Source organism: Myotis lucifugus, unplaced genomic scaffold, assembly GCF_000147115.1.
Source record: "Myotis lucifugus unplaced genomic scaffold, Myoluc2.0 scaffold_465, whole genome shotgun sequence".
NCBI lineage: Eukaryota > Metazoa > Chordata > Mammalia > Chiroptera > Vespertilionidae > Myotis > Myotis lucifugus.
Window position 1 is genome coordinate 674,905 of NW_005871513.1, and position 16,122 is coordinate 691,026.

General features: G+C 52.1%; 1 protein-coding gene across 1 annotated transcript in view; it reads left to right on the forward strand.

Moving 5' to 3' along the window:
• The first annotated feature begins 2,778 nt into the window (after positions 1-2,778).
• PTPA (protein phosphatase 2 phosphatase activator) overlaps positions 2,779-16,122 on the forward strand; it is a 28,496-nt gene continuing 15,152 nt past the window's right edge. Inside the window, exons 1-5 of the mRNA XM_014445591.2 lie at positions 2,779-2,876; positions 5,178-5,264; positions 10,765-10,890; positions 13,333-13,450; positions 15,246-15,345. Coding sequence (XP_014301077.1) covers positions 2,853-2,876; positions 5,178-5,264; positions 10,765-10,890; positions 13,333-13,450; positions 15,246-15,345 — 455 coding nt within the window. The 5' untranslated portion in view covers positions 2,779-2,852. The remainder of the gene's footprint in view (positions 2,877-5,177; positions 5,265-10,764; positions 10,891-13,332; positions 13,451-15,245; positions 15,346-16,122) is intronic.

Sequence of the window (16,122 nt, forward strand, 5' to 3'; positions counted from 1 at the left end):
TTTCGGGGTGTGCGGGGGGCCGGCCCAGGGGACCCAAGCCGGGGAAAGGGCTTTGTTGGGGGCCTCCGGCCCGGGAGGGTCCGGAGATGGGGGAACCCTCGAGGGGCCGGGGGTTGATGGGCGCCTGAAGAAGAGGTAGCGATTGAGGGGGCCTGGCAGGAGGGCAAGAACCCAGGGCCGCGGCGAAAGGCTGGCGGGTGGGGCGCTCCCCGGGACTTGGGGAGCCCGGGCTGCCGGAGGGTCTGGTGGGCCACGCCTCGGCGGGAGCGGGGCCTTTCCACGCCCGGGCTGCTCGGACCCAGGTCACCCTTATCCGGCGGGGAAGATGCATGGACGGGGCTGCCCTCGTTATGCGACCCTGCTCCGCGGGAGGGGTGCCCCGTGGGCTGGGCCTGCTGGACCCCATCCCCAGCTGCCTCCACGCCCGGCCCCCCGCACCCCCACTCCTCCCTCCCTCTGGGAGGCCGGACTCGGGAGTTTCGGTGGCTGAGAATTTATTGAGAGAAACTGCTCTCGGTCGCCTAAACCACTAATTTAAAAAGGCTGGTTGTGCAAGGAGATGCGTCTCTCCCTGGCATCACCATCTGTGACTTTTATTTGCACCGTGGCCTCTTTCAAGTTCACTCGAATAGCTGGGGGTGGAGGTGCTAGGGATAGAGGCCTGCAACCTGGAGAACGGCCCGGGGGTGGGGGTGGGGGTGCTGCTGACACCCCCTCACCCCCACCTTGAGCTAAGAAGACTTTTAAAATTATATCAGGAGCAAATAGGTTAGCCAAACACACAGCTAGGGTTTGGAAAGCATCTGCTATTCCTTCCACCCTCTTACATTTTGTGATCTCTGGGAAGGTCTCAGAAATGTTCAAGATCAAGAGTCCCTCCCCTACAAGCCTCCCACCCCTGCAAAAAAACAAAAAGAAAAAAAACAAAGATGAATAAAGACCTGGGTGTGATCTCCTAGGGCATGCAACCAGACATTACTTTGTTTAACACAAAACTTCTGTGCGTGTGCCCTTAGAACAGGGGTGGGTGGGGATCCTTTTTCCTGCTGAGGGCCATTGGATATTCAGAACATCATTTAAGGCAGCGGTTCTCAACCAGTCAAACGTCCCATTCACAGGGATCGCCTAAGACCATCCTGCATATCAGATATTTACATGACGATTCATAACAGTAGCAACATGACAGTTATGAAGTAGCAACGAAAATAATTTTATGGTTGGGTCACAACATGAGGAACTGTATTTAAAGGGCCGGAAGGGTGAGAACCACTGATGGGGGCCATACACATTTATCAGCTTAAAAATTAGCCTGCTCTGTGTGGCCAGACATTTAATTAACTCACCCCTGATGGCTAGGCAGGGCCGGACCAAATGATTTCCGGGACCTTGTATGGTCCCCTGGCTGAGTGTCCCCCCGCCCCCCTCCAGCTGCCTCAGAAGTTCTGGGAATGGCATCGGGAGATAGAAGGCATTCTCAATAAGAATCCCCGTGAGATGTGTCCCTGAAGACGGGTGGTGGGTGAGGGCGAGAACCTGTGCGTGAACGAGATGAAGGCCCGGGAGGTCAGATGGCTGGAGGATCCAGGCTCCCGGCGTGTGGCCCTTCTCGGAAGTTTGAAGCAGGGCGTTTTGGGGCAAGTAGAGCGAACTGCTTCTCTCGGTGTAGTGTGAACACCTGGGCTTCTGGAGGCACACAGACCTCACTCTGCTGGCAAGTCCCAGCCCCTGGGAGCCTGTTCCCTCATTTCTTAAACCTGAGGCTGCCTGCATAGGGCTGCCGTGTGTGTCCACAGAGGATGTGGGCAGCGCATGGGACATGGCAGTTAAGTCAGTGTGGGAATCCTGTGATCCTGCTCAAAGGTGGTACAAGTTGAACACGTGGACTGGTTCCTAAATGGTAGATGATGCTACATAACACTTTCGGGGCGGGGGGGGGGTCGTTAGGAACATCTCTAACACTTGGTATGTTTCCATCTATACTGAGAGGTTTTAGGGGATCCAACTGTCCGGTGGTCCCTTTGTCAGAGGCAGAACCTTGAGGCTGGAGAGACTGTGGGTCTGACTTCGTTTGTCGCAGTCCTGTGTCGGAAGGCTTGCTTTTCTGACTTGGGATTTTGTGTTCTGGCAACTTGTGTGTTGCGTCAGTGATTTGTTGCAATGCTTCCTATAGGGTAACCTTTCCCCTGGTAACAGGGCGTGGCCTGGAGGTTTTCCTCTCTGTGAAACAATGTCAGGGGGACTGACCCTTGCAGGGAGCAGTTCCCCAATGTACAGAAGGGCTCTGTTCCCAAATATCATTGCAAGTTGATTATTTGGAACGTGGAGCACATTTTCCCATAAAGACAATGTGGTTAGGTTACTAGCCTGACCTACAAAGCTTTCTATTTGGCATCTTAGAGTAGCAATTTACTAATCGGAGGGGGTCTCAATGTTGGGTCCTGGGAACATTGGGAGAACAGGTGGGAGGAGGAAGAGTTTCTGGTCTCTTTCTTGGGCCCTGGTTGAATTCGGATTAGGTAGAGGTTTGCTTTGCTCTTATCTCAGGTTCCCTAGCCTCCTCCTTAGGTCCCCTAGGCTTCTCCCTCAACAACTGATACCTTGTTTTCCTTGCAGAGAAAGGAAAGTCAGGAGGCCAGTGGGTTTGGTTTAAATACTCTGTCCTGGGAGTCTGTGTCTGGTTTACACTGGGGCTTGGGTGTTGGAGTCTTGGTTTAAAAGTGTGTGTGTGTTGGGAAGGGTTTCTATTTATTTGTTTGCTTTTTCATTTTCTTTGTCAAGATTCTTCGGAGGAGACCCCTCCAGCCACTCAGAGCTTTATCATTCCGAAGAAGGAGATCCACACGGTTCCGGACATGGGCAAATGGAAGCGTTCTCAGGTACCAGTGGGGTCTACCCTGCAGGGTCAGAGCCAAGAGGAGAAACTGGGGCTTTTTCAGAGACACTGGTTTTCTGGACATGATGGGCTGTGAGCTCCTGACCCTCACGCCCTTGGAGCCACAGCTCTTAGAAGCTAGGAAGAGAGGTGACAGAGGAGATGACTGTCCCTCCCGTCAGGGGCAACGCTCAGAGATGCTTCAGTGGGAAATCTCTGGGGGCCGGGGCCAGAGTAACCCTACAGAGTTGTGCTCCTGGTTCTCATACACCATCGCCCCTTGAGAGTTGTATTGGCTGACGTGAGTGTCCTAAATGAAGGAGTGTGTTACGTGATTCTTGGTTACAAGTAACAGCAAGTTGGGGAGCAGTACATCAAAGGGAGAGGTTATTACATGAAAGCCGAGGCCAGGGAAGTGACTGAGCCTAAAAATACCTGGAACTGGGGCCCAGAGCACTGTGGGTCAGACCAGCTTTCTGTGCTGCAGAAGACAACAGCGCGTCCCTCCCGGCTGTGGTCAGGCTGCGGAAAGACTGGGACTGAGAAAAAGAAAGCCAATGTCACATTCCCAGGGAAGGCCTTGGCTCCAGCTCCAGCCAGGTGCCGACCTGGTCTGGTCAGCGGGGGTGGGGTGTCCCTTGTAGAGAAGGGCAGGCTTGGGGTCTTGGCAGCTTGGCAGGTTTCCGGTGAGGAGTCTGCTGTGCTTACATTGGTCTAGGCCAGTGGCCGGCAAACTCATTAGTCAACAGAGCCAAATATCAACAGTACAACGACTGGAGTTTCTTTTGAGAGCCAAGTTTTAAACTTAAACTATATAGGTAGGTACATTGTTATTAACTTAATTAGGGTACTCCTAAGGCTTAGGAAGAGCCACACTCAAGGGGCCAAAGAGCCACATGTGGCTCGCGAGCCGCAGTTTGCCGACCATGGGTCTAGGCCACAGGTTGGCAAATGATGCCTGCCAGACGAAGCTGGCTCTCCGCCTGTTTCTGTAAATACAGTTTTGTTGGCACACAGCCACGCTCATTCATGGGTCTGTTGTCCATGCTGCTTTCACACGACAAGGGCAGAGTTGTATGGTCCAGGGAGCCTAAAGTATTTACTGTCTGGCCCGTTGTAGGCAAAGTGTGCCAGTCCTGCTCGAGGCACCAACACTTTTAGGGAAGTGTTGGTCACTTTCTCTCCTGATGTGCATGCTGAACGATGCTCTTGTGATGATGATGACGATGGTGGTGGTGGTGGTGGCATCTGTAGAGACTTTGTACACAGTCACCTTTGTCAGAATGTCCTGACTTTTAGTCACCAAGAGACTCGGACCCACATAGGAGCAGGGACTGCCCCTTGCTCCCTCCTCTCCTTGCATCCCAGTGTGCTTTGCAGAGGCAGTTGTGGGCACTGCCAGTCAGGATGAGGGCTCAGGCTTGCCCTGGGCCAGGGGAGTTGCTTTAGGTACTGTCCCTCACTCCCACCTGCAGCCATTCCTAGGCTGGCAAGAGGATCTGCTATAGGAATACCCGCTTCTAGATACTGAGTGGTGGGTTCTCAGGACTCATCTGGGGCTGGTATCCTTTAGGCTTAGATAAGGAGGAAGGAAGAAAGTGAGGGGCAGAGGGATGATGAAGAAACAAGCCTGAGCAGTCCCTTGTTCCCAGGAACTGCCCCTCTAGGGGCCTGTGCCTCAGTGCTTTGTTATCCCCAGGCTGGGTGCACCCTGCGGCCCAGCAGGGAGGAGAGCGCCCAGCGGGACCTGGGGATGGGTGTGCTGAGAGCCCCGGCCATGGGCAGAAGACACCACTTCTCCTGGGAGCGGGCACTGCACCAAGGCAGACAGCGGTGGGGAACCATCTGGAATATGAGCAGGGGAGAGGGACCCTGGGTGGGTCCTTGGGCTCCTGGTGGTGTAGTACAGTGGGGTTTGGTTGGCTGGGTCCTGCTCCACATCTACTGAGATCTTGGTCTTAGGAGACGTTGGGCAAGTCACTCTCCTGAAGCCTTGGTCTTCTCCCTGTAGAATGGGGTCAGTGATAGTGCTGCTCGTGGGCTGTTGTGTAAAGAAACTGCCGGGAGCAAGAGTGAGCACACAGTAAATTCTGGCTGGAGGCCCAGGTGTCATTGGCTTGCCAGCGGTGTGGGATGGAGGGGGAGGGCGGGGTATTTGACATTATCTTTCTACTGCTCCTGCTACCTGGTTGGGAGCCAGGGGCAGCTTGGAGCATTTTGGTAACTGGGTGCAGCTGGGGTATAGAGAGAGTGGGGGTCTGACAGCCCTTTCCACATCCCACTGTCCTCCTCCCCTGTTTGGTAGGCATACGCCGACTACATCGGATTCATCCTTACCCTCAACGAAGGTGTGAAGGGGAAGAAGCTGACCTTCGAGTACAAAGTCTCTGAGGTAGGACGGGCAGGGTGCCTGCTGTGGCAGGGCCTTCCAGAAATAGCTCCATGGAGTCGTGTGCTCATTGCCCACAGCGGGGCCAGTGCAGAAAATCACATCATCCAAACACATGTGCAGTTGACATTGTTGTATCTATACTTCTCACACTTTTTAAAAATCTGTGAATAGAAAATTGGATCGAGGTAAAGATGACATTTTATAGCCTGCATTTTTGCTAACTGGTATGTTTATATACATTATAAGTCAAAAGAGATCACAAAAGAAGTAACCGTGCTCACTGAAGAGATTACTGAGAAACGTGTGTAACGTTAGCACTGGCCTCTTGCTGTCTTCCCTCTCATAGCCGACCGCTAACAGTGGGGGAGTGTCATCCAGACCTGCCCTGTGAGCTCCTCCTCTCCTGCCATGGGAATGGCTGCCTCACTGAGCCATGCCCTCATTGGTTTAAACAATCCCCTAACTGCAGACTTTTAGGTTGTGTCCCTAAACATTGCTGCTCTGAATATCCTTGCGCCTACATATGTGGGCGTTATTTCCACGTCTAGGAGTGGAAACATTGAGTTGAAGGGCACACTGCTAGGTGGGTGCTCTTTGTCTGGGTTTCAGAGACAGGCTTGTTTGTGGAGGGAGGGCGAGAGCTGTGGGGAGGCTGATATCCCTGGGAAGGTGTGGTCCTGTAGTTGTTTGCTCTGCTGGATGCCATCTCCCAGGGCTGGGTCCCAGGCCTCCAGTGGCCTCTTGGATTCCTGTCCCAGTTGGCCCAGAACCACCTTGAGCCTCTTATCTGAGACACCAGGGCCTGAGGAGCCTCTCAGTGTCTTGTCTCACCCAGCTCTCTAGCTGTAGCCTGGGCCTGGCCCAGTCTCTCCACCTGGCCTGAGGCTCACATTGGCCCTGACTGGTTGCTGGGTGGCCGAGGTCCTCTTCTGTCACTTGAGGGAGCCAGTGCTGGGGATTGCCAGTCTTCTCCTGGGAGCTGGCCCACTCAGTGCCCGGGACTGGAGGCACAGGTGCAGGATGGGAGAGTGGGCTCCTCTTTGAGCCTGTGGCAGGAGATGCTCTGCTCTGCTCTGCTCAGTGGGTTGGGGAATGTGGTGGGAAGGCTAGTTAAAGGGGATGTTATAATTACTCCAGCAGGTTCTGAGCTGCCAAATCCCTCCCAGGTCCCTTAATTGCCTCTGAGGCTTTGATGGTAGCAGGCCACACCAACCAGGTGTTGTCTTAGCACAGGAGCTGTTCTTTTGGCAGAATTGCAGCGTGGTTAAGTGCCTGAGTTCTGGAGTCAGGCCGACCGGGTTTTCATAACCTCTCACTTCTAAGCTGAGTGACCTTGTTCCCTGTGACCCTCTATGTCCTCATATGTAGAGTGGGAAGAGCCACAGACCTACTCATGGCCCCTGGGGAGGATCTGCTAAGATCCCACGTGTAGGGTGGTTTTGCACAGTACCTGGCACGGACAAATGACATTATCATTATTAGCTACTAGAGGCCCAATGCACAAAATTTGTGCACTCGTGGGGGGGGCGCGGTGCTTCCCTCAGCCTGGGCCTGTGCCCTCTTGCAGTTTGGGAGCCCTTGGGATGTCCGACTGACGGCTTAGCCTAAGCTAGCAGTTGGACATCCTTAGCGCTGCCGCAAAGGTGGGAGAGGCTCCTGCCACCACCGCGGTGCTCACCATGAGCCCAGCTTCTGGCTGAGCGGTGCTCCCCCTGTGGGAGTGCACTGACCACCAAGGGGCAGCTCCTGTGTTAAGTGTCTGCCCCCTGATGGTCAGTGCATATCATGGCAACAGATCGTTCCACCGTTCGGTCAGTTTGCATATTAGCCTTTTATTATATAGATTGTAAGCGTTAGCTATTTTGCATTTCTAATTTCCAGTAGTGTTGTTGCTTCAGTTCGGGCTCTTCCTGAGCTGGGGTTCATCCCAGCACCAGGGGGAGTGGGCTGCTCCCCACTCAGTGTACAGAGGTGACTAGTCTCCAGTGGCTCCCAGGTTCTGCCCACAGCTGGCAGGGTCAGCAGGAGGCACAGCTCACAGGAAGTGGCTTGGCCCATGGATGGGAGCTGTGTCCTGCAAAGAGCTGAGGTCCGAGAAGGCCTCAGCGTATTGCTTGCCAATTCCAGATAAATAACCCAGAGGACTGGCTGTGAAAGACATGAGTTTATTAGGACTTACGTGTGTACAGGGGCGGCCTGTCAGTGATGTCTCTGCAACACAGGCTTTGTCAGTATAGGGCTATGTAGAGTACAGAAAACAAAGCAGCCTGGCCAGTAGCTCAGTAGTTAGAGAGTCAGCCCACCCACCGAAGGGTCTCAGGTTTGAATCCTAGTCAAGGGTATGAACCTGGTTTGCAGGTTTGATCCCCGGTGAGGGGGCATGTGCAGGAGGTAACCAATGGATGTGTGTGTCACGTTAATATTTCTCTCTCTCTCTCTCTCTCTGTTTCTCTCTCTCTTCTTCTCCTCCTCACTCTCATTAAAAAGCATAAATGAAAACGAAGTCCTTGGATAAGGATTAACAAACAAAAACAAAGCAAACGGTGAGCTAAAAATGCCAGCTGTTTACCATCCGGCTCACATCCGGTAACAGCTTCTTTTTGGCCATTCCTTTACTGAGGAGCTGGCCAGGCTCCCCAGGCCCACCGCACACTTACAGATGGCCTTCATGATAGGCCCCAGGGCGGGAGGTGCAGTTGGAACTTGGGAAGGGGCCCAGGTTCTCACGTACCCCCCAGCTGTCTTCTGCTTGGTTCCGTAGGTCTCCTGATTCTTCTCACTGCTGCCTCCCGCTGCAGGAATGGCAGTTGCAGCTGGGGAGAGGGCACAGTGGTCTGGGTGGCGGCTTCCAGACTGCCTGTAGCAAGGAGCAAGCAAGGGTGACGTGGGCTTGTCTACGTCCGTGTTTAGAAGGCTCTCCTTCGTTTTGAGATTATGTCTGTCCTCTTTGGGTTAGAATTTTTGATTTTTGCAAAATAAAGATGATAGATAAGAGTCTTATTTTTATTTATTTTTTTTTTACTGTTGTTCTGTTTGATTTTTAAAATGAGAGCAGAATAGAAAATGTCTCCAAAATTTTACTTGTCCATGAAATCCAAAAAGAAAGCATTGGATTAGGGAGAAGTGCAGCTCAATGTGTTCTTTGTGTTTTCAGGTACAAGCCCACAGTTCTCTCTCCTCTAACCTTTTCCCCCAACTAGCCCAACAGTAGAGGCCTCCCACCCCCAGTTGAAAACCCGTCTGCAGAAAGAGAGCTCGGAGCCTTTCCATTGTTCACTGGTCAGCCGGGCTGCGGGCCTGAGCATCTTCCTAATCCTCCTCCGTGTGTCACCAGAGATTGACATCTCTGGACGGGCTTGCTGGTGCTTCCCGGCCAGGATTATTGCAGCATCCTCCCAAGTCCCAGGTCAGGTCTGCTCTGTCCCTGTGATCAGTGTTCCTGGTGACCTGGTTCTTCACAAAGACAGGTTCTGACGGCACTTTCTGCCACATTTCAGCGAGGCAGACTTATGTCACCAGGCCTCTGCTTCAGGCCAGTATAAAGGGAGCTTTGTCCTCTACGGTACATTTCTCCTCCCAGGCCTCAAGCATAGGGAACAGGGTGATGAAGGCTGTTGTCATGTCACACAATGACAGGAGGCACCACTTACATGGATAGCAATGTGATTCCTGCCTCCTGGAGCTCTACAGGGGGGCATTGGCTAACATGTATAACATTAGCTCAAGCCCACCTCCAGGTACATACACAGCTCTTGGGAAGCGTCTCTGCATGGCAGACCTGACCATGCCTTGCCCTCCTTATCACAACCTTTTCTGTGGGCATCACCCTGCTAGTTCCCACCAGTGCCAGGAGCTCTGGAGGCATCTCCTTAGACCAGCGGTTGCCAACCGGTGGTCCACGGACCACTGGTGGTCCGTGAGGTCCGAAGGGTTGGTGACCGCTGCCTTAGACTGTTCTGCCCAGTAGACACAGGCACGATCCTCCTTTTGGCAGGCTCCTTCCTCCCAGGGCCACCTGACTCGGAATGTCTTCTGTATCATGTTCTCCCTGTGCCTTTCGTCGCCCCTCACGTGGCCCACTTCTGTCAGCCTCATCTGCAAGGAGCACTTTCTCACCGTCCTCACAGACCTGTGTCTCGGATAGGCAGCCTCACCTCATTTCTCGTTGAGTAACACTGTGTGCTCATGTGGCCCTGGCCTGTGACACCGATTCCACTCTTAGTCCCGGCCCTCCGTGGGAAAAGCGGGGATGAGGGACGGGATCTTGAACACCTGTGGTCCTACAAGGCATTACCCACGCTGCTACCTTTGGCCAGCATTCTCACGGAGGATGAGCTTCGGGTTGTTTATCTCAGGCTATCTGTGGTAGTGAACAGTTGAAAAGAACCCAAACGTTTCACAGTGAGGGATTCGGTAAATAAATTGTAGTTCACTGGCACAATGAAGTCTTAGTCACTTACTAGAGGTTATTGTAAAGTCATGTTTACATATTGATGTGGAATGAGGTTCATGAGGAAATAGCAGGCTACAAAGCCGCGTGTGCCCTGTGACCCATGTTTAGAGCTTGTGTAATCATACACCATCACCTTGAGCCTGCACTGCAGCAGGCATCCTTCATGGGGTGTGATTTAGTTCTCATGACAGCCTCGAGAGGTATCTATCAGCATGCCCACTTTGAGATGAAGACATAGGCACAGAGCGTTCAAGTCACTGGCTCAAGGTCCGTGGCAACTAAATGGTGTTTTTTGAATCGGTCCAGTTGCCTTCAAAATTGTCACCATGATAAGCAATAGAAAACACTGGAAAAATATGAAGAGTATGTTAAAAAGTAAATAATGCTTATTTCTGGGTGTTAGGATTACTGGTCATTTTTGTTTTCTTCCTTTTACACTTCTGTTTTCTGTGGTGAGGAGGTGTTATGTACTAAATAGAAGACCACACTGATTCTAGTGAAAAAGATCAGGTTTGCCCAGCTGGCGTGACTCAGTGGTTGAGCATTGACCTATGAACCAGGAGGTCATGGTTCAATTCCTGGTCAGGGCATATGCACAGGTTGCTGGCTCGATCCCCAGTGTGTGGGGCATGTGGGGGGCAGCTGATCAATGATTCTCTCTCTCATTGATGTCTGTCTCCCTCTCCCTCTCCCTCTCCCTCCCTCTCCCTCTCCCTCTCCCTCCCTCTCTGAAATCAATACAAATATATTTACAAAACAAAAAAGAAGGTCAGGGCTGCAGTTCGTGCTTGTCCAACAGCTCCTCGAGGCTAGTCAGAGAACCAGCTGCTGAAGCCACCCTTGTCCCTTCAGCCTGGTGCTGGTCCCTTTCTGGAAAGCTCACTATGCTCCCCTGGCCTCTTTTTCATACTCAGTGTGTTGGGAAGGGGCACAGCAAGGAGGATGCCAGGTAGCTCCATGTCTTGGGGTCATTGTTCAGCAACGGTGGGGACTCCCTCTGGCTCTGGCTTGGTCATTGTGTCTTGCTCCTCTATTTTGCCTCCACAGGCCATTGAGAAACTGGTCGCTCTTCTCAACACTCTGGACAGGTGGATTGATGAGACTCCACCAATGGACCAGCCCTCTCGATTTGGGAACAAGGCCTTCAGGACCTGGTATGCCAGACTTGACCAGGTGAGGCTGCCACAGACAGGCTGGGGGCTGGGCTGGAGGGAGCTTTCAGGCATATCAGAATCACTGGGAGTTTATTAAGATGGCAATTCCATTTACCAAAAGTACAGATGCATTTAGCCACCCTCTGGGAATGACCATGTGGATACGCAGTTCTCTGCACAGGGCTGTTTAGTGGGCAACTGATCGAAACACCCTAGGTGTCCGTCTGCAGGGGATCAGTTAAATAAACTAGTACCTCCGCCTCTGGAGCACTGTGCAGCTGTAAGGAGGAATAAGGAGTCCCACTAGGGAACTGAGGGAAGGGACTCTGGGGTCTACTATCAGGTTGAAGAGCAGCCAGGCCTATGATGCATATTGCAAGCTGCCTTTTGGTTAGAAAGAGGGAGAAATAAAAAGTATGTTTGTATTGCCCAGTTTGCATAGGGAAACATCACTGGAAGGATACACAAAAGGCAAATAAAGCTGTGGTTTCTTTTGGGGGGCAGGGGAGAGGAGGGTGGTGGGGAGAAGGGTGGAGTGGGACTTCTCAGTGCATACCTTTTATCACCTGTTTATTTTTTAATCATATGAAGGTGATTCCTGTTCAAAGCAAACAAACAAACAAAATGCAGGATTGCAACCCCATCCTCAGAAAAGCAGTCTGTCAGTCCAGATGGGGTCTGAGAATCCAGATTTTCACTGGGTCTCCAGGAGATTCTCAGGCCAGGTGTCCACACACTGACAGTGCGGAGCTTGGGTTCTCATTTCTCTGGCCTGGGGTTTTTACGTGGAGCAGAGGGGGCTCCAAGGACCCAGCAAAATGCTTTCCTTCCCTAAGAGTAGCTCGGATGCCTCTGGATTCTAAGATGGCACATGGGCTTGAGTTGTTTTTTTAAAGATTTTTATAGAGTTACTAGAGGCCTGGTGCACAAAATTTATGCACAAGTACAGTCCCTAGGCCTGGCCGGTGATCAAAGCGCGAGCATCTAGCATGGAAGGGCAGGTCCGAGCTGACCTCTTGGCCCTGGGCAGCACCTGGGCCCCTGGGTCCTGCATACCCCCTTCCGCCTGAGCCATTGGGCCCCTGTCCGGCTCCCTCAGCATTTGGGAGCCAGGCGGTGGCCCCGCCCCCCACCACTGCCGCTGATTGCCATTTTCAGGGCGTTTGGCGGGGTGACTGGGCCCCGCCTGGCTCCCTCAGTGCCTGGGACCCAGGCAGTGGCCCTGCCCCCCACTGCCGCTGCTGGTCACTGTCTGCTGAGCAATGGGTGGGACGATTGGGCCCCACTCGCACCCACCTTGGCCTGGTGCTGCCCGCTCACCTGCTCCACCATCCTGCCACGGTCCTGCTCTCATTGGGGCCCATCAGGACTGGCACTGCCGCCCCGCTGCCAGCGCCACGTCGCAGATGCCCACCATGTTCCATGCCGCCCCCTGGTGGTCAGCGCACGTCATAGCGAGTGGTCGAACTCCCAGTCGAAGGGACAATTTGCATATTAGGCTTTTATTATACAGTGGGGCCTTGACTTACGAGTGTCCCGACTAACGAGTTTTTTGAGATACCAGCTGTCTCTCCGCAGATTTTTTGCATTGAATTGATAGAGTAATTTGAGTTAACGAGCTCCTTAACGAGCTCGGTCTCGTAAGTCAAGGCCCCACTGTATAGGATAACTTAAAGCTGACATATTATAGCTGTATAGCTTAATGTATTTTTGCCCTTACTATATTTTTACCCTTAATGTATATTTACCCTTAATGTATATACCACCCATATTAAGTTATAGAACATTCTAGCACTTAAGCAGGACCCTCGTGCCCCTCCTAGTTGATATCTCCCCAGCTCTTTTGATTTCTATTCCATAGGTAGATTTTGACATTTTTTGAACTTCATATAAATGTCTGGCTTATTTTACCCAATGGTATGTCTGTATGATTCATCCATATTGTTGTGTATAGCAGCGGATCTTTTCATTGCTGCATAGTATTCCATTGTATGAACATAGCACAATTTATCCATTCTACTGTTGATGGACATTTCAATTGTGGGTTGTTTTCATGTTTTGGCTACTGTACAAGTCTGCTATGAACATCCTTGCATACATCCTTTGATGGGCATATGGCACAAACTCCCTTGCTGGGAGTATGAAGAAAGACGACATCTATGGGATGTTGATGAGTTACCAGATGGGAAAGTTTAATGTCTTATTTTCAGATCCCTGCTGTCTTGCCCCCAGGACCCTGTCATCTGGAGGAAAAGTCAGCGAATGAAAAGCCACTCCAGAGTAGTCTTTGTTTTGTAAGAATAAATGCTCTCCCTTCTTTTCCTTCTGTGGCCAGTTCAGAGTAGGGGCCAGGCCGCCTGGCATAGCAGCCTGGGTCCTAGTCAGATGCTGCCCCTGGACGCTTGCCTACCAGGATGCTGCGTAATCTGCTGCCGCCACTTTGTGTCTCTTGTGTTATCAGGAAGCAGAAAACTTGGTGGCCACAGTGGTCCCCACCCATCTGGCAGCTGCTGTGCCTGAGGTGGCTGTTTACCTAAAGGAGTCAGTGGGGAACTCCACGCGCATCGACTATGGCACAGGTACCTGCCTTTCCTGGCACTTACTTGGCTAAACTGCGTCCTTTCTGGGCTGTTTCCTCTTTGCTTTCGGGTTGTCTTTGGGGACCCCTGAGCAAGCAGCCTGACAGGGCTAGCTGGGGTACAGTACTGCGGGGTGCAAGGAGGCTTGGTGCTGTTCCTGCAGCTCTGGCTCCAACCACCAGGGGGAGCTGATGCCATATGCCTGCTGACATAAGAGCCGAGCTGATTCCTGTTCTTGGTAAAAATGGTCTCTCTGAGCTCATTGTCATCACCAAAGTGATTTACTGAGCACTTACTATATCTCAAGGCAATTGTTTACAGAAGCCTTGAGAAATGAGAGAGCTCAGTAGCCCCTGGCAGCATTGTGGCCACCTTCTCCCTATGCCCTTGCTTTTAGCCACATCCCCTGTGTTCTTGAGTTCTCAAGGAAATGGAGCAGGTGGACACCTTAATGGGGGAGTGTTTTCCAGGTTAGGGGGTGGCTGAGAGGGATCCTTGCTTTGGTAGGCCCGCCTTTCCTTTCCCTTCCACCCCAAAGCAGGCAAATGCGAGTGCTGCTGTTTTCTTGGGCCTTCCCCTTGCCTGGCTACAGAGGTAGGCCTGCAGGGGGCCCCCTTGGACCTGGGTCCTGGGCAAGCTTTGTGTCTGCTTCCCCTGTTGCTAGGGAACGGGTTTATCAAGTTTTGGTACTTTGACTAATAGGGAAAGACCTGGAGGGGAGAGGGGCCAGGTCAGCAGGGGGTGGGGTTTTCTTCCCTTCTCAGTTGCTCTCAGATTGATAGTTACCCCTGAATGATGATGGCTTGGATTCTGGCTGGTCATGATCAGAAACTGCAGGTGAAAGTAACAGTTCACAAGTTTTTTACGTCCTTGGAGGGACCTTCATTCTGGAGGAGGAGGACAGGAAGTCGCGGAAATACTCTCTTCACCTCCCTCCAATTATGTTTTCTGTGACTGTGAACCATGGATTCAGTCCAAAGGCCAGTCGGTGTTTTCTGTGTTGCTGACCATTCCTATTCGACATGATGGGAGGAAGCAGGGTGCCTTTTGACCATATGTGATCCTGCTTAGAATGGGACCTGCTTGGAAGCCTTCAGTGGCTCCCATTGCTCTGGGGATAAAGTCTGAGCTTTGACTCTGGCTGTGAAGCCTATCTGATCTCAGCCTCATCTTGTTACGCTTTCTCCCTTGCTCTCTGCTTTAGCCATACTGGCCTTCCGAGGGTTCTTCAAGCATATCACATTTTTTCTTGCCTCATGGCTTTTGACGTGCTGTTTCTTCTGACTAGAATGCTCTCTTTGCTTTCTCACCCCCATGCCTTGCCAATTCTTATTCATCTTTCAGATTAAATATTATTTTCTTAGGGAACCCTTGAGCCCTTATGTCAGGGTCCCCCTGTGACAGTGTTCACCTTCTCCTCCTTCAGAGCTAGAATATAGAAGTGATTGTGTATTTAATGTCTGTCATAAACTGTCAAGGGCAGGGACTGTCTGACATGGGCAGGGACGGCCCTCAGAGTAGGTGTTCAGGAATTAGTGAGTGAGTTAAATTTACAAAATTAAACATAAATGCCTGTTTAAGAAGCAATAGCCTGGGCCTGTTAGGAGTAGAATTATAGCTCTGGTGGTTCAGAGGGCCTAGGTCTTGCTGGGCAGGAAAGAGAACCTATCATCTCCATGTTGACCTCCCTCCTTGGAGGGGCAGTTTCAGTGATTGGGACACTGGTGAGACCAAGAAGAGTCGCACTCCTTTGTTTCTGGAAGACTGTCAACCTGGGCTGTTTTTACTCCCTCAGGACACGAAGCAGCCTTTGCTGCTTTCCTCTGCTGTCTCTGCAAGATTGGGGTGCTCCGGGTAGACGACCAAATAGCTATTGTCTTTAAGGTGTTCAATCGGTGAGTGAGACGCGGGCAGGAGGGGTAACTGCTGTGGGGGATGAACGAGTGGTCTCTTTCCTCGTCGCTGTCAGGCTGGGGACGGTGCTAGAGGGTTCTCCGAGCGCCTGCGGGTTCTCTAGTCCTGCCCTAAGCAGCTGGGGCTGCAGATGGGCTGTCCAGGTCTCCTCCAGGCAGGGTCAAATCCGAGTGAAAACAAGTGACGGAAATGCTATGTCAGGATTGCTGACGCTTCCGTGGTGTTCACCAGGTGGAGGCAGGCTGAATGCTTTACATATGACTCAGTGACGTGGTTTGTCTACGTGTATCTGTGACGGTAGGCTGAGTGACGTGGTTTGTCTAGTGTATCTGTGACGGTAGGCTGAGTGACGTGGTTTGTCTACGTGTATCTGTGATGGCAGGCTGAGTGACGTGGTTTGTCTAGTGTATCTGTGATGGCAGGCTGAGTGACGTGGTTTGTCTACGTGTATCTGTGATGGCAGGCTGAGTGATGTGGTTTGTCTAGTGTATCTGTGATGGCAGGCTGAGTGACGTGGTTTGCCTGCGTGTATCTGTGATGGCAGGCTGAGTGACGTGGTTTGTCTAGTGTATCTGTGATGGCAGGCTGAGTGACGTGGTTTGCCTGCGTGTATCTGTGATGGCAGGCTGAGTGACGTGGTTTGTCTAGTGTATCTGTGATGGCAGGCTGAGTGACGTGGTTTGTCTGCGTGTATCTGTGATGGCAGGCTGAGTGACGTGGTTTGTCTGCGTGTATCTGTGATGGCAGGCTGAGTGACG